Here is a 17,881-nt window from a genome sequence, read left to right as displayed (position 1 = left end):
GAAGCTGAGCTTGTAGCTATCTTATAAGCTAACAAGAAGTCTATCTGATAAGATAGATTCTTTAAATATATTCAATTTGAATCTGATTACAAGATTTATATTCAATGTGATAATTGTTAAACTGTTAGCATTCTTATGAAGAAAGATTTCTCTATAATCATGAAACTTCATCACATTGATATATATGAAAGCTGGCTCTGAGAACATGTTCAATCTGGTGATATTACAGTTGATTGAGTGCCTATGACTCAGATGCCAGTGAATGGCCTCACTAAGACTCTGTCACACCAGAAACATACAGAATTTGTCAAGATACTAGGCCTAGTTAATATATCAGATATCATCAAGGTGCAAGCAGAATGATGATATAAATGATCTATCTTGATATAATCTCTACAGATTCATCTATACTCTTTTTGTTGCAGCTTCATTTACACTTTTATTATACACTTTCATTTACATGTTACATTCACTGAAGAGGATGTGTCAGGAAAAAAGAGATTATACACTACTGAACATCACTAACATCATATTACTACAATATTTCTCATCATCATCAGCTTACTACAACACTTGTCTAATACTCACTTATGCTAGCTCTCTTGGCTCACACATATATTTTACTATAAATAGCTCCATCTTTTGTATGAAATAGATATATTAGATAGTGTACAGATAATATAACAAGCAGATCTTGATACAGATAAGATTCATATGTCTTCAACATATTCATCCGTGACACCCAATCTGACACAGAAGTAACAACACTTTAGCTAGACACGAGATTATCAAGAGAGAGAATGCTAACCCCGCACTAAAGCTCCGGTAGACTTGTGTAATACAACCCCTGTCGAAGGTTTGAGGCATCCCCGATGGCCGCGCCGCGGGCTGACACACGCGCTCAGCGCACATTGCCCGCTCTACCTCCTCGACGAACCTGACAGGAATCTGACGGGTGATGTGACAGCATGGCGATTATGTTCTTGATCGTATGGGGACTTGCCCCCCTTATCTGCTACTTTGTATATCACCAGTCGACCCAAGGGAAGAAGCAGCGCAAACTCCCTCCAGGCCCCAAACCTCATCCAATTTTAGGAAACCTGAAAGATTTCCCACCCGATGGCACGCCTGAATACCAGCATTGGATCAAGCACAAGGACCTGTACGGTGGCATCAGCTCCGTGACGGTGCTGGGCATGACGCTCGTCATCATCCATGACAAGCAGGCGACGCACGAGCTGCTGGAACAGACGTCGAGCAAGACCTCTGGACGGCCCACGATGGTCATGGCGAACAAACTGTGCGGCTACGAGTCCATCGTCCTCTGCCAGAGTTATACGCCTACCTTCCGCCGCTGCCGCAAGTACCTGCACCGGGAGCTGGGGACTAAGGTGTCTGCGGCGCAGTTCCGCAGTGTCCAGGAAACTGAGATAAATCGACAGCTTGTGCGGGCGCTGAACGAGCCGGGCAAATGGTTGGAGCATTTTAAGACGTGAGTTCTCAATAGGTTTTTTTTCTTTTTTCTGCCTTTGAGATGGGTGCAGCGGCATTGGATGTATTGTATACTAAAACCAGGGGCAGTTCCGCTGGAGCGACTGTCTTGAAAATGGCATACGGCTACACCATCGAGCCGCATAAGCCTGATCCCTTGGTTAACTTGATTGACAAAATGATGATGGAGTTCTCCCTCGCGGCTGTGCCCATGGCTTGGGCGGTTGATATTATCCCAGCTCTCCGGCATCTTCCGGAGAATTTTCCTGGTGCCACTTTCAAGAAGACAGCGCGTAGGTGGAGAAAGTCCATCCAGGCGAGCGCATACATTCCGTACCGATTTGTCCAGCGCCAAATGGCCTCGGACCCTGCCCACCAGCTATCATACGTATCAAAGCTTGTCCAACAACTCAGGGGAGATGATCAGAACGCCAAGCTGGAACAAGAAGACGAGCAGGCGATCATTTGGACCGCAGCTAGTCTATATGGAGCTGCCGCAGATACTACGATAATTACTCTCACCATCTTCACACTAGCCATGATCAAATTCCCACACGTACAACGCAAAGCGCAAGAGGAGCTCGATCGCGTCGTCGGCACGACCCGCCTGCCAAACTTCGATGACCGTGACCAGCTACCATACATTGACGCCTTGGTCAAAGAGGCCGTGAGATGGTGGCCTATCGCGCCTATGGGCTTCCCCCACACAGCCACTGAGGATATCGAGTACAACGGCCTGCATATCCCCAAGGGCGCCTTCCTCCTCCCGGCCGTCTGGTGGTTCCTGCACGACCCAGACGTATACGCCGATCCAGAATCATTCGATCCAGACCGTTTCCTCGCGCCGCGCAACGAGCCCGATCCCACGGCAGACGCCTTCGGCTATGGCCGCAGGATATGTCCTGGGCGCTTCTTCGCGGACTCGAGCCTCTACCTCACCATCGCGCAGTCGCTGGCTGCTTTCAATATCCGGCCCGCGGTGGGTGAAGATGGGAGGGAAATCGAGGTGGATGTCAAGCCGAAGCCGGGCATCTTGACATATCCAACCAAGTTTGATTTCCACATCGAGCCGAGGAGTGAGGAGCATGTGCAGCTGATTAGGGAGCTGGAACGGCAGTATCCGTGGGAAGCCAGCGATGCGGAGCTCCTTGAGAGTGTGGATGACTTTGAGGCTATATAGAGTGAGTAAAGTGGCGCAGCCGCATATCTAGACGTGGAGTTTACGATGGATGCGGAGGGAAAGGAAAATGAGAAGGGGAAAGGGATGCCGGGAGTGCTGGTCACCTCCAGTCGTCCGGTCATCGATGTAGTGAAATTATTCAACCTCTGCTTCTCTCTCGCCGTTCTCTAGGATTGTATATCGTGATATGTTAGTTGTTCAGAATGGGATTACGATATTTGTTGTTGTGGTAGAGGATAAGAAGCTGGTAACGCATTCATTATCTAGAGTCTAAATATACGCCAAAAATGCGATTAAAGAAAGAGAAAGGAAAGATAATAAAGGAAAAGAAACCAGAGCAAACGTTGCAAAGAGCCTTAGAAGCTACCTTGGTGAGTCAACGTGAGTTAAGAAAATAGGATAATAAATTAAACAACCAGTTCGATGGTAAATGTAATTGTAGCCCGAGGTTAAGCAATCGAGTCGGGTTGTCTGGAACATTTACGAAAAGGAGAGTATTAGGACTACTCCCACCATGCCTCGCTGGTACCCCACCACGTTAGCGATAGGGTTGACGAGAATTGCGGATACGGGACTGTGTTCTCGTATACATGGCGACCTTATATTGGTTGGAGCAGCTGTGAATGGACACGCCCAAAACTCGCAGGCTGGGGAGGTAAATGCATGGTTTGGCGATGGGTGGCCGGCCCTTGTTAATGGTACTGTAAAATTCGGGATTCGGCCAAGTCTCGTGTGCTGATGCCAGCGCACAAAGTCCATCCGCACGGCAGGTTGCAGGAAATGTGCCAGGGCTCGAAAAGCATCATTTGCCTGCTTGAGAAAATATGCAGATAGTTTTACCAGGCAATAACATATGGACTTTCACCCAAGAACGCATGGGAAGCTCGTCAGGCGAATTAAGTTGCCGAGGCTGAAGCTGGTGGGTAAATATCCACATTAGGAAGTGAATATAATAGGTCACATGTATATATATATACTCCGCCACTATGTAGGGACGTTCCCGGGGATTTTAGGCGATTTATGCTAATACCTGAGTCTAAAGGATTACACAGCGTTAGAAGGTTGCGAAAAACAAGGAAATAAACAAATAAAATAGACAAATGAGGTGAACAAATGAGGTGAACAAATGAAGTGAACATACCACGAACTGTTGTAGGGACTCCTCGAATAGCTCGTTATTCACGCCTAATCCCCCCGGGTGTTCGACAGGGGATAAGGGGTTTTTAACAACTGGAGAAACAAGTAAGCATATTGTATCTTAGTATATATGATGTTATGAGGCGGAAGAGATATGATATCACGACTGAACGGACCATATTCCACATATAAATTGACATATATCTGCTGCAACGCCAGCCGCATGCTACCAGACTTGACGTCTGTAAGCATGATAAACTTAATGTTTGTGGGTGTTTCGTAGTAGTGTAGCTTGTACTGGCTTGTTCGGTAGCAAATGAAGCTGCGGAGACGTATATGATCAGTATGGGGGATCGATTTTCCCGAATTCGCAGGTGTCATTTGTTGCATACTTGTCATCGTCACCACCCAGTTTGCGCACCATATTCCGCAGGGAGAACACGGTGCCAAATATCAGTTTTGCATCATCTTCGGCGGTCAGGCTTTGACGGGAGAGGGGTATGGATGTGGGTAGGCCGTTGCTAAGGGTGGTGGATTCTGAGGCTGGTCGGGATTTTGAAGTCGTGGAGGTGGGCCGAGGGAGCCAGCGGCGCTTATAGATGCATTCCGCTGCATTGGGAGAGAGCGATTGAGATGTTAGTTCTGGCAAGCTATTGAGTAGAGTAAACGATAAGGGCATATATGACGAACCGTGCCGGTCGAAGATGTAGAAGGAGTACACGGCCATGATTCGTGATGGATGTGTCAAGTGGCTGGTATACGGTAGAAGACCGATAGAAGATAGGAGGGGGTGCGCTATGCGGATCGAGGAATGCAGGAGATTAACATGCGCTTTGGTGATGGTCTAGGGAATAATCGTGGACATGTTCCCAGCTATATCGAGCGCCGGAGAGGAGGTGAGGATAGTGGACAGGGGCACTATTTCAATATTCCGTGGAACTAACACTCCCCGCGGCGTCGCTGCTAAAACTGCTGGTCCATCCGTCCGTCGCGCAGAAGGGGTCGCTTATTGCCACAGAGTATTACTTGCTGACTTAGCATCGGCTCAACAAGATGCGGCTCTTCTTCGACTTCCCCGGCATCAATAATTCACAGATGTCAGTCAACATATCGGTCAATCGATACTTATGGAGCTCTGCTGCTGTAACTGCTGCTGTTATTCCAGAATGGGTCACCGATAGCTGCTGAATTGTTCTTTTTTTTTTCCCCTAGGGCTCGTATCCGGTCTCGATGCTTCCAAGTCGCAATCAAGTCGACGATCCCGCCCCCAGCGCCCGCTGCAGCATCCCCGAGCTGCTATTAGTCCAGCTCCTAGTCCCCAATGCTCGACTGAACAACCCCTCCATACCAGGCAGATTGCCTCTCTTCTCTTCTGTTTAAAAGCCCGTTGCCTCTCGCTTCAATAAGGCGCGGCTTGCTAATCTCCCATTTCGGCCCCTCCATCTTTGTCTCCAGTCCTTAATTCCGCAGCAAAAGGAGCCGATTATCGGGACTATTTGGGGCTCCCCACATTCAGCCCTGTTGGACTACGCTTGGGTTTGTTGCCCTCGCCACAGTCGCCGAGAATCAAATAAATAGATAAAAATACAGAAGCTGCTGTCATCTCACTCTCTCACACACAGAGTGAGAGAGAGGTCTATATACAGACATAGAAAAATCGGTAATATTTTAAATATCCAATCGATTCCCACCCGCAGCACAACCCTACCCGCTACCCGCCTCCCCAGCGGCCCTATTAAATGGCCCAAGACTCGTCTTCTTTAGAGCACCAAAGGACGGTGGCAGGAAAGATCACAATCGACTGCTCCACAGCCGTTGCTGAAACATGCACCACCCGGTATGGTTCCTTTGCTACTTCTATATATTATACCTATTTATTTTGTAATCCTTGAAGCAGAGAGCGGCTTGACCTCCCTATGCTATTCTTCTCGTGTTATATATAGTAGCTAGCTCCAGTCTAGCTATGGCAGTTTTCAGTGGCTACGACCGGTGATGCTCACTTCCCATTGATATTTGAGCTCAACTTAAGTTCTTTATCTTTCCTAGAATGGAGTATGTACTAACATCATCTTTTGATTAAACCCTAGATCTACGACAGCCTCTCATGACAGCCCACTGAGGCATCAGACGAGAAGTCGTACTGCTCCTCGTCGAGTAAAAGTGCGCCACCCTAGCTCTATTGCTCCCCCTTGACTTTGATACAGCTGTTCTTGTTCTGACAGCGAACCAATTGGACAAGGAAACTCTTAATGCTCGTTCCGAATACACCAATAGCCAGGATGATGGCACCGCGGAACATCGTATCAACCAGTATCTCATAAAACAAGAGATTGGGAGAGGCTCGTTCGGGGCTGTCCATCTAGCAGTTGATCAATATGGCCAGGAATACGTGAGCGCTTTCTTTCGTTTTTGTCTTGATTTATTGAAAATGGGAACTAAAGCGACTCTAAAGGCTGTTAAAGAATTTTCGAAATCACGATTGCGAAAACGAGCTCAATCCCATGTCTTGCGCAATCCGCGGGGGGTGAGACGCCCTGGCATAATCCCCGCTGGTATGGGTTTGAATTCTCCCCTCCACCGCCACCCGTCCGGCCACGAAGACGAGGAGGGCAGTAACTCCCTGTATCTTATTAAGGAGGAAATAGCAATCATGAAAAAGCTAAATCACCCTAACCTCGTGGCTCTATACGAAGTTCTCGATGACCCTACAGAAGACTCATTATATATGGTCATGGAAATGTGTAAAAAGGGAGTCATCATGAAGGTGGGCCTGGGAGAATGTTCAGACCCATATCCAAACGAAAGCTGTCGTTGTTGGTTTCGCGACTTGATCCTTGGGGTGGAGTATCTACATGCGCAGAATATCGTTCACCGAGACATTAAGCCGGACAACTGCCTCCTGACTAACGATGACGTGCTCAAAGTTGTCGATTTCGGTGTATCGGAAATGTTTCAGAAAGACTCTGATATGTATACCGCGAAGTCGGCAGGGTCACCTGCTTTTCTACCCCCAGAGCTGTGTGTTGCGAAGCATGGGGATATATCAGGGACAGCAGCCGATATCTGGTCGATGGGTGTGACTCTGTACTGCCTCCGCTATGGGCGAATACCATTCGAAAAAGAGAGCATCTTTGAGCTCTACGAGTCGATCAGGAATGATGAGGTTAAATATGAAAATGAGACAGATGAGGATTTCATAGCTTTGATGACAAATATTCTAGAGAAAGATCCTGCAAAACGGATCAAGATGCCTGAGCTCAGAGTGAGTGTGCCAGTTCTTCTTCCGTATTCTCGCTGTAAGCGCCTTGCTGATTGGAACCAGAACCATCCCTGGGTCACAAAAGGTGGCACCGACCCACTCCTATCTACAGAGGAAAACACCGCCAACCCCATTGGGGAACCTACAGAAGAAGAATTGAATACTGCAATTACCAAGAAAATAGGCAATGTGCTTACAGTGGTATGTTGCTCTGGAATGAAATACCATGTACTTGATCTAACACTTCCCTCTAGGTCAGAGCGGTGCAAAAGTTCAAAAGGCTGATCGAGCCGGAAAACGCCCCAATGCAAAGTATTCTGGGTCAAGATGTCGAAGCCCATTTCGTTCAACCGCCTTTATCCATGGAAGCGTCTTACGTCGAAGTTTCTTCGGCAAATACAACAGACCAAAATGCTCCGTCTAGTGCTAAGAGTATCCATTCAAAGTCCGGCTCCACAGACTCCAAGCGACGAGTCATCGAAAAGGGGATTTACGTGCCTCCCGCCGTGCATAAAAGTGGCAGCGCCTCGCGTCTTGGATGCACGCACGGGGAATCATGCCGATACAGTGCTGCTTCAATATCCAAGTCCCCGTCTCCACCTCTTCAAACCTCCCGCACCAGCACCCCGAGCAAACAAAGTTTTTCAGAAGGTACACGGGGCCATGCTCGCGATCCGCTAGAAGAAGACAATTCCTTCCTTTTCATCGGCCCATCCACTTTTACGGGTGTCCTGACAGTGGACGACGAGAAGACATCATTAACCTATTTCAGCCGTGCAGCAACCTCGGAACCCATGGGTAACTCTGAAGTAACTAGTGGCCTTGGCGGCCATGGCTTCCCGATCGATGAAATGGGTCTGGTGCCAATCGTGAGCGAATCACCAGGCGCCTCGGGTATCGACATCTATGAAACGGCGTATATGGAGGAGGTTGAGCGAATTCGGAAACAAAGCCTTGCGCGCCAGAAGCCGGCGCCGAAGGTGTATCTCACCCGAAGGGTCGAGGGGAAAGAATCGAGCTTGGGCGAGCTGCTTCGGCAAGCTACTATAGGCATGGCGTCGACCAGCCCAGCAGAGGATCAGAAGGCCCCGTCTACCACCACCACCACCACCGTCCAGATAGAACAGTCGACCGAAGGCTCAGGACAGCAAGTTACGCAAGCCGCAGCAGCAGCAACCCTGGCACCGACATCTAGCACCCAGCCACCGCCCCATAAGGCGCTCGGTGCCGCTGACGCCGTAACAAACATGACTAACGCTACTGCCGAAACAGTGACGACATCCACGACTCAACGGTCGCGGACCGGTGTGCGGTCGCTGCTTGGGAGGGTTAGAAGAGAGAGCGCATAGTTTGGGAACAAATGAACATGGTTTTTATCGTGTAGCATACAGTCGTGTCGTGCTGTGTCGTGTTGTATTACGTGCTAGCGCCGATTTTTGGCTTGCTAGGAAATCCAAGTTTTCTCTCTTCTTTATCACTTTCCCGGCCTTTTTTTTTTTTTTCCCTCATGGTCGAAAACGGAAGGTTTGGTATAATAAACGGAGATATTTCTGATTTCATTTTCTCCTTACGTATATGTTTTCCGTCCCTCGTTTGCTTCTCTATCCTCTTAGATACCTCCTTCCTCGCTCTCGCTTCACATATACTTTCAGATATATACATATATATTCATCTTACAACTTACTGCTAGTAGATTAGTTTGTGGTTTTCCCCGCTGTCGGATGTAGTTCTCCCACGACGGACTTGCGGTAACTTAGGTTGTTAGCTTCAGATGTTCTAGTCCCGTATTTCCCTCCACTTTCCTATTTATCTGCTTTTTGTGCGGTGATGAGCCGGGGAATTGGTTAGTAGGAGGATTTTCAAATGCGTCCACGGTTAAATAGGGGATTGGGTGTCTTCTTCCATATATATATATGGGGGGATATGTATACAGCAATCCGCCCAGTCAGTATTCAAAATATATGGATGATAGTCTTTTCTGCATGTTCCCGATTTTATCCATTTGACGCCTTTAACGAGTAAACAGCCCTGGCTAAACAGAAAGTACAGTTCTAGAAGAAGAGGAGGTATCTGCACAAAACAAAAGTATACAATCCCGCAAAAAAAAAAAAAAAAAAAAAAAAAAAAAAAAAAAAAAAAAAAAAAAAAAAAAAAAGAAAAAAAAGAAAAAAGAAAGCAATCAATCCTCCGAATGCAATCTGGAATGAAACCAAAAGGAAATCTAGTAGCCAATTATACAAACATACACACCCATCAATATCGTACAGTATATACCATGCATGCAACCCAACCTCCACACCAGCTAGCATCTACATCAAACCGTCACTCCCCCGTCATCATCCCAACCTCCCTCTCTAATATCCCCACCAACTCCTCTACTAGCCCTTCCGTCACCTCTACCTGCCGATCCGGCATTCGGCCCAGCACATACTCCGCCACCTCCTCCGGCTCACGGCTCGCCGGCCGCCCAATGCCTACCCCAATGCGCGTAAGCTGGAAGCGGGTTGGGTCAAGTGCTCCCGCACTGCTCACAGCACTACCGCCGCCTCCTTTCATCTTCTTGGCCGCCCCGCGCGCCGGCGCCAGCATACCAGCCTTGACAAGGCTACTCACTACGCTTTTGATACCATTGTGGCCGCGCGCGGAGAGGGATGCGCCGCCGCGGCGCACAGAGAGTTTCCCCGGGGAAAGTTCTAGGTCGTCGTGGAGGAGGATGAGGTTTAGCGGGATGGGTTTGTTGGTGTCTTTTGCTGTGCGTTTTGTTTCACTTTGGCTTTGGCTTTGGGTTTGGCCTAGGCCGTCTTCGTGGATTATATTTGTCGTTGCCGCGCTGCTCTTTAATGAGAGACCGACGTCACCACCGATCCCACCGCCCCGTTCCGCACGCCACTTTTCATACGTCCTTATCAGCGTTGGACCGGATACATTCATCAATGATGGTGACTGCCATAGCGTCAGTGGCGTGCGTGTACGGGGGAGCTGGGTGCGGGAGGTGTATGGGCCCGGATGGTCTCGTGGGGGTGGGTTTGAGGTTAGAGAGTAGGGAGGTATTGGTTGCAAGGGAGCATCTAGATGTTGAGCTAGCGCACGGAGGAGGATGTGGCCGGCTGAGTGGAGGGTTTTATGCCATCGGGGCGGGGGGTTGCCGATTGAGGCGAGAAAGAGCGGCGGGCCAGACATCGGTCTGTTTGGGCAGAGGTGACAGGAAAGCAGGGAGGGGGCAGGGCAGCTCTTTGACCAGAAAGGAACAGCGGAGATAAAGAGACGGGTATATATATATACTCAATTGAGTGTGCTCTGCTGTTGGCTGCTCTCTGTTTTGTGCACCTTCTCTAGGAATCTTTTTTGTATCGGAGGTTTTTGCGGAGTTCATATATGGTGATTATGTAAGATGTTTGTCAGGCACCCCCTTTTTTCCATCATCCATCACCCCGCGTGAAGTCAGGATATAGAACTCAGGACAACATCCCCAGGGTATCGGGCTCTCTACCAGTAGAGCGGTGGTGCATATGCCTACACTGTCCACCAATTACTCAGGCGGTGTAAAGAAAACATGAGAAATTCCCTACACCAGGTTACAAGCAACCAATGGCTTGAGATAACACCATACCTTAGCTTTCCAGCAACTTATACCTGTTGTTGGAACCCTGTCCAACGTGTGCAGGTTGGAGCTTTACCCAGTACACAAACAGTGTTAGCCCCTTTTGTGGTCGTGAAAGGGCAAGAAGCCTACGAAGCGGTGACAGCACGCAAGTCGAGGCTAGACACATGCAATGATCTCATTGAGGATTTCTCTCACTCCCAGCGACACGTCGCATGGCATGTATGTACAGCGTCGGGATTTCAATTTTTAGGCGGGTACCGCTTCCTTTCCCCCTGCACAGTACCTGGGTGCATTGGCTGTGGTGCAGCTGGCCTTGAAGGTGATGGAGCAATGCTTAGAAAGGCATTCTCAAGGATCTTTGAGAACTGCATTTCCAGAGTTGGTTGGTTGCCTTGAGAGACGTGTGTTGTACTGTGCATAGTATGCGCATCTCTTGGTAGCTTTAAAATTTACTCATACATATGCACTATTTATTGCAGGTGCATTTAACTTGCGTATATCTTGTGATGCATATATATTATTCCCAGCTCAGATATTGAATGCTGAAATGAGATCAATCAGATAAAATCATTATCGATGTGATGAATACCATGCAGAGCAAGGCACGCGAGAGGCAGGTAGGCAGATGCTTTCTTCCGCTTGGAATATCTTGCTTGGTCGCTGGGAATATATGTACGTAGAATGTGGGGATTTGTTGTTGGGAGTTCTGCGGAAGGCTGAAAGCTATGAAAACAAGGCTGTATGTATGGAGTAAGGGCGCTTGAATGAATAAAATCCATATCAGGTGGAAAATAATCTAGGACCTGATCGACGGGTTGGCGAACTTGGGACCCAACACATTCTCTAGCTTCATTCCGCTGTGAGCCGGGCATCAATCGATGTTGATATATCTGATGGTTGGAATCTCAGCAATAGGGTGAATGAGCCATGAAGAATATTTCTCTCATAACCATAGCCATAGCTGCACAATTGGTGATACATATTTTTCCTTTTCTTTCCCTTTTCTTCCCCTTTTCCCTTGCTTTTTCGGTCTTGGCCATACCGCTCTTGTCCGTTGTCGAATCCCTTCCAGCACCACGGAGCATTCCCGTTCCAGCAAGAAAAGTTGGAAAGCTGCATGAATACACCCCGAAGGAGTCCGACCCGCATTATTTAGATGCAGACGTGTCCCGGAATATGAAATCGATATTTCGCCTCAAGGCCATGTCGTAATCCTGACACGGGCTGGTCTAATGCATAATGTAAGGGTGAATTTGCTCAGAAATGGTTTGATGAGAGAGTAGAAAACTGAAGTGGGAAGTGAGAATAGACTGCTGCAGGAGCATGAGTACGGATCGAGCCACATTAATATTAGTTACTCATCTCGTAAACAAGAAATTCTAAATTTCTTCACAGTATTTTTCGTACATAATGCATTCTTTTCTTTTTTTTGTTCCAGAACTCCGGGTAGGATTGTTGGTAATAGACGAGACGGTAAAGATGAGCACGCCCTCTCGGTTATGCCATAGAGTTTCCGCTTAGCTGGATGTGTGATGAGTGGCTTATGAAGGAAGAAGATGATTATAAATTGAGATGGGAGGTTTGCCGCTCTTCCCTTCCTTCTCACTTAGCTCTCAAAAATCATGGCGGATTGAAGCTGATAAATCCTGGTCCCGGGACAGACCGAACCTCATGGAGATTACGGACTACGGAGTAATGCATCTCAGCTTTCCAGCATCCAGTTGTTAAGCAGGCGTAGTACAGTACAGTACATCATGACGTCTAGTCATTACAAGAGCCAATCCCCAACGATTGTTGACTCCCATAAACCCCACACCAAGGCGTTGGTGAACGGACAAGAACGGAAATAATCTCCCTCCTAAGGATTTCGATTGTCTTCGAGCGTGGCACCTCATTCGTAAATTTCAATACCGCCTGGGAAATGGAACCGATAGAGTGGTCCGGACGGGATAATTTTCAGTTGCCGCAGGAATTGGAACTGGTTCGCAAGTTGACCGTGGAACGAAAAGGCAGAGTAAAATAGTCAAAAATAAAAATAAAAAAGAGGATTAGAGGCACGAACAATACAGATATATCCTGCTCGGACACCAAAGCTACTTGCTGGGTAGCACTACACAGGTAGCTACTCACCCAGTCAATTTGATCAGATAATATAACAAGGCCAGCATCAAAAATCCTCTGACGAGGACCAGATTTTTTTTTTCTTTTTTCTTTTTCCCACACCTTAACAAAGTGTGGTGTTGCTTGACGTGGCAGAATATCCCGGCAGTCTGGAAACGAGTACGGGAAGGGCGGGAAGATATTGGTGGGGGCTTGAGAATGCATGTTGACATTATTATTATTCTCACCTTGAGACGGGTCAGAACAATACTAGCCTAGTGATACTAAGAATAATAAGCCGGAGCCAGAAGGCCATCAAGATCGTCTTAACTAATCGACGCTTAGACTCAGTCTGCATAGGCCCGGCTTCATGGACGCATGGGCGCGTTTCAGCTTCGGCATCTCTGATCAAGCCTGCCGCTCAAACAAGGCTCCAATCGCCACATGCCCGCGGCTAATGAACAGTAGTGAGAGAAACATTAACTACCGAGACATGCACACCAGAGGCCGCTGTCCAAATGTCGCGTGAGAGCCAGTCCACATTCAGCCTGGTTAGCTAGGAATTCATAAGCCTTCGTGAAAATACGAGATCAACGAATTGGGTTAGTTACCTTCCGCTGCTCCAGTTGAGCTAGTTTCATTCACAGCAAGGGGGCCCATCTGGTCGGGTTTTGCATTTCCACTCCTGGTCGTTAGGCATATTATATGGCTATACAGAGTAGAAGTGTAGAAGTGAACAGTTGATGGTCATGCCCATAACCAGACAGTTAGGGCTCAGGGTTAGGGCAAAGGTCGACCCTTTCAGGAAACGCAGTGCAGACATCGCCGCATCCCACTACGGAGTTATCCCACTCGTCCACCACCACCACTTGCCAAGCTGCCATTCGCCGAAACAAGGGCCACCGACTGGCACCGAGCGACCCTAGAAGACCCAGGTCGGATTTTGTCCAGGAAGCTGGGCGTGAGATCTTCAAGCTGGTTCTTCGCTTCAGGTAATTAATTGGTCAAGAAGCTAATTTGAAACCTCACGATCCGATCCTCCCTCCCGTCCGCCTCCGGAAGCGGTCCAAAAATGGCCCGTCTATGCAGTGCTTCTTTTGGGGCTTCCATGTCCCACCGACCCGGGCCTGCGTGCCATGGTTGTGATAGTCGAACAACGACATTATTATCTACTCAAGCAAGCTGTGCTGACCCTCTTCCCGGAGCGAGAAACAGCATGTGGCAGGCCCGATTAATATCATAGAAATAAAACACCAAACCTCGTTGCAAGATTACATCTCACTTACTAAGAAGGACAGTTACAAAAAACATAAATTACCGGGGTCTGCATTGGTGGATTTAATAAATGAAGCGCGAACCATTCCCAAACTCTCTACTTCCCAAGTGCCCAGCTCCCGCTTCCGCGCTGCAGGGAGGCAGTTTAGTGGGGACTTAGACGTGTTGGTCACCCTGGGCTGCATTCTTAGGCCAGTCCGAGATGAAATTGAATGCCACGACACGAACAAGCCTAGAACAGGTTCCTGCATGCCCGTTCCCTACAACTTACAAGAATCCAATAATAATGAATAATGACGGAAGGAAGAGCGTGAACTTCGTTAACCAAGCCCCTCAGGACCGAGCTGTTGATGGATAGCCCAATGATAATGTGCAGGCCAGGTCATAAGCAATTAGTTATCCAGACAGTCGCTCCAGGCAGATTTGCAGACGAAACTGAGTCTCCGACGCGCGTTGGGGGGAAAAATAGTGAACCAGGTCCATGGGATGGATATCATAGAGTGTGTGGGAATGGGGGTTGTGTGTATCAGGTTCGAGCAGTGATTCTTTCCCAAGGTTACGCAGACAGTTTCGACTTTTCAGTATAGTTATTTTCCCCCTCAATTCACACCCATGATAATTGGCTAGATGAAAAATGTCTCATGCAACTGCCGATAAACGCCTTCTCCAGCGTCTGAATGTTGCTTGTTTTTCCTGTCGGCTGGACTTGAGTTTCTCCATGGACTGATGTACTGCTTGCTAGTGACCGGACCGGGGGTGGGATTGGAATGGTCAAGGATTCCCCCTCTCCACTTGCACGGCCGAGCCAGTGGACGCGGACAGGCCATGGTCTTGGGTGTGTGGAGAAACGGAGAGGAAGCAAAAAAATCAGCCAAAGAGGCGGAAAAAACAAAGAAGGGCAAGACGAAAAAACAAATATGAAGTAAAACGTTTTTGTGAGGGGAAATCATTTAACAAGAAGTATTCGCCCCAAGTTTTCGGGGGATCTCACAGTATCATTTTCCCTCACCACCTCTCTCTTTGGCTTCCTTAAAATCTAAAACCACTGTTATCCAATTTCACGCCAAACAAAACTATTCTCGGTAGTATCCAAGCTCACAGATTTGGCAGGGGAGTTCCGCGCTAATAATCGATTCAGCTCCACTGCCTCAGTCCCTCAGTCCCATCTTCCCGCAGTGAAGCGGACGCACCCAAACAAGCAACGAACTTTTAACATCCATCACGAATCTGCAGCGAGTGTAGCGAGCAGTAGCTATACAAAGGAGCCGACTCAACGGCACAACGCGACGCAGTGCCACTAAGAAACTGGGAAATAAAACTCCTCTCCGGTTAAATAACACAGGTGAATCATCCCTCAAGCCCCTATTGGGAACTCGCCATTGGGCCCCAAGCAACTTCATGCACGGATACCTTGATCAGATCCCAGGGTTTCCCGCTCGCTCGACCTTTTCCCGTCGCACGCCTAAAAATACCCAATTGACTAACTTACATAGCTAACATCGGCGATTAGATAAGGGAGACCCTTCCCGTGCCAGCTTAATTTGTATATATATTGCCCAGGTGGCCTGCTTCTTCGCCTCGGAAGCCCCCGCACCCGGATTGCTGGATTGTTGCAACAATTGAGAAAGAAGGGCGGGTTGCGAGGGTGCATCATATAAACAATTTCTGACTTAATTTACAGAGGTATGTTTTAACTACTATCTACTCTATTCTAAATTTAACCTTTCGTATCGTTATTTTCCTTGCGCTGTTCTTATTGTATCTCCTACGCAATGGGAACGAGTGAGAGAATAGATACATCTCATCCGCTCCAAACCTCATTCTTCTATCGTACTTCGTCCAAATTTCGGGACCCAGGTTACGTGTCCCTAAAAGTGCAAGCTCCTATACGCATACAACATGTGGAAACAGAAATAAAATAAGCAGTACAACTACATTGGCTATTATTTCGTTTATTTCCTGTCCCCTATTTTCTACTCAATATTCCTTGTCTCAGCATCAGTTCCCACTAATAAAAACATATCTGTCGGCCAGCCTGCACGTAGTAATGATATTAATCAGTGGTTTCAAAAGTTATAGATGCCCTCCTTCTCTGACTTCCGCAATACGTCCGCATAATTCCGGAGGATTCTTCCCATTCCATACTTCCTTCTAGGCGCGTGTCTAGAGAGTCATGTGATGGTTGAAGCAGGCTCATATTTAAAAATTAAACCATCCTTGGAGGCCAATATGGAGGTGGATATAGGAAATACAGAGACATATTTGGCAGAGAACGAGCCAACGTCACAAAACTACGTTCCCGAACCGGAACCGCAAAATGGCACCACGAATGCTATAGCAATAGGGTCGGATACGGGTCACTCACATTCATTATCGTTCGTCCTGCCTCCCTATATATTCCTCTTCTCAGGAACACATTCGTCCTATCTTACGTCTTACTTTTCTCTCCGGTTTACAATCCACAAAACAAATCGCGTCACAGCGCCATCCCCACTCACACAGCAAACACTTGTATAGATCCTCCAAATCCCTTTCCGAACACATAATCGAAGACATACTCGAGAATGAACGCCGCTACTGCAACGAAACCTACTTCATGCCAAACGACGAAGCCGAACAAACCCGTTTATCAATCGAGCACCAAATCTTCCTAATAATCTATGACGGCCGACTCGCCAAAACCAAGCTACCCCCGACAGTCTCCCGTATCCTAGACGTCGGCACCGGGACCGGTGACTGGGCACTCGGCATGGGCGAAATGTACCCAGACGCCGAGATCCTCGCCATCGACATCTCCGTCTTCGACTCAGACCCCATCTCCATCGCGCCGCCCAATGTCTTCTTCCAAATCGACGACGCCGAGTGCGGCGAATGGAACTACCACCACCCCTTCGATTTCATCCACATCCGCGGCCTCTCGGGCGCCATCGCAGACTGGCCATCCCTGTATAGCCAGGCCTTCAAGAACCTGGAACCAGATGGCCACATCGAAGTCGCCGATGTAGATTACACCTCCGGCCTGCTGAACGCGCGCAACGCGCCGGCCAACTCGTATCTGAGCATATTTTTATCCGCCATCCGCTCAGCGGCTGATGTGGCGGGGTACCCGCGCGACCTGTCACATTTGCGTATGACTGCGTTGGTGGCTGCGGGGTTTGAGCAGGTCCGGACATATGATATTCGGGTACCGATTGGGACATGGTGCAATGATGATGCGAGGGGGAATACGCTGGGGAAAATGGTGTTGATTGTGTTGTTGGAAGGGCTGGAGGCAGCGAGTATGCGCTCATTGACCAAATATGTTGGATGGACGCCAGAGCAGGTGAGAGATTTATGTGATAAGGTGAAGATGGAGATTGTTATGGGAGCGGCGGAGGGGGCGGTGGGGGTTGTGAAGGTGGTTACGGGGAGAAAACCGGGTATCGACTCGGCGCTTGACTAATGAGAATGATTTCATGATTAAACACTACGATTTTCTCTTCATCCATCTTAGCTTTTTCGCCCGCGCATATATCTACTTTCCCTGAACATTTGGCGGGGCAGCACTTCGTGACTATGCTTTCTTTCTTGTATTTCATTTCCTGCATGGCCTTCAGCCGGGGCGGAGGGCTGAAGAAGACGCGGATGCTTCCAATTACTTTTACAGGTTTTTCTGTTATTCATTCTGGAGACAAAGAGGGGGGGGTTAATTATATTTCTAGGCCCTGGTGTACCCCCTTTACCTCTTCTTGATATAGAAGAATATATGCTATACTCAGCGTGTGTGCTCAGCGATAGTTTAAATACTTTATGACCCACCACCATCGATCATATGGATAATATTTACAAGCTTATT

General features: G+C 48.1%; 4 protein-coding genes across 7 annotated transcripts; 3 read left to right on the top strand and 1 right to left on the bottom strand.

The window, feature by feature from the left end:
- Positions 1 to 968: 968 nt before the first annotated feature.
- BDCG_09221 (OrdA protein) lies at positions 969 to 2,671 on the top strand (the record flags this gene model as incomplete). Its single annotated transcript, XM_045425010.1, has 2 exons — positions 969 to 1,492; positions 1,576 to 2,671. The coding sequence occupies 2 exons, from the start codon at positions 969 to 971 to the stop codon at positions 2,669 to 2,671; spliced, it is 1,620 nt and encodes a 539-aa protein (XP_045273593.1).
- Positions 2,672 to 4,884: 2,213 nt separating this feature from the next.
- Positions 4,885 to 9,189, top strand: BDCG_09219. 2 transcript variants are annotated; one of them, XM_045425009.1, is made up of 7 exons: positions 4,892 to 5,645; positions 5,706 to 5,797; positions 5,896 to 5,968; positions 6,048 to 6,197; positions 6,261 to 7,070; positions 7,131 to 7,268; positions 7,322 to 9,056. In XM_045425009.1, exons 2-7 carry the CDS (start codon positions 5,772 to 5,774, stop codon positions 8,414 to 8,416), a joined length of 2,292 nt encoding a protein of 763 aa, XP_045282852.1. In that variant the 5' UTR covers positions 4,892 to 5,645; positions 5,706 to 5,771; the 3' UTR covers positions 8,417 to 9,056. The 2 variants fall into 2 exon arrangements, with proteins under 2 accessions (XP_045282851.1, XP_045282852.1); XM_045425008.1 differs by lacking the exon at positions 5,706 to 5,797 and having other exon boundaries at positions 4,885 to 5,645; positions 7,322 to 9,189.
- On the bottom strand, positions 9,176 to 13,808 carry BDCG_09218. Of its 3 annotated transcripts, XM_045425007.1 has the most exons (3): positions 13,383 to 13,808; positions 12,079 to 13,327; positions 9,176 to 11,984 (listed from the first exon to the last, which is right to left on the bottom strand). In XM_045425007.1, exon 3 carries the CDS (start codon positions 10,245 to 10,247, stop codon positions 9,390 to 9,392), a length of 858 nt encoding a protein of 285 aa, XP_045282850.1. In that variant the 5' UTR covers positions 10,248 to 11,984; positions 12,079 to 13,327; positions 13,383 to 13,808; the 3' UTR covers positions 9,176 to 9,389. The 3 variants fall into 3 exon arrangements, with proteins under 3 accessions (XP_045282850.1, XP_045282849.1, XP_045273592.1); XM_045425005.1 differs by having other exon boundaries at positions 9,176 to 13,327; XM_045425006.1 differs by having other exon boundaries at positions 9,176 to 13,281.
- A 2,416-nt stretch (positions 13,809 to 16,224) lies between these two features.
- BDCG_09215 (TAM domain methyltransferase) lies at positions 16,225 to 17,488 on the top strand (the record flags this gene model as incomplete). The annotated part of the gene is made up of 2 exons (XM_045425004.1): positions 16,225 to 16,421; positions 16,564 to 17,488. 2 exons carry the CDS (start codon positions 16,225 to 16,227, stop codon positions 17,486 to 17,488), a joined length of 1,122 nt encoding a protein of 373 aa, XP_045273591.1.
- Positions 17,489 to 17,881: the final 393 nt, after the last annotated feature.

Source organism: Blastomyces dermatitidis (assembly GCF_000003525.1).
Source record: "Blastomyces dermatitidis ER-3 genomic scaffold supercont1.14, whole genome shotgun sequence".
Classification (NCBI taxonomy): Eukaryota; Fungi; Ascomycota; class Eurotiomycetes; order Onygenales; family Ajellomycetaceae; genus Blastomyces; species Blastomyces dermatitidis.
The sequence above is the reverse complement of the archived record's forward strand: the minus strand, read 5'-3'. Positions and strand labels throughout refer to the sequence as shown.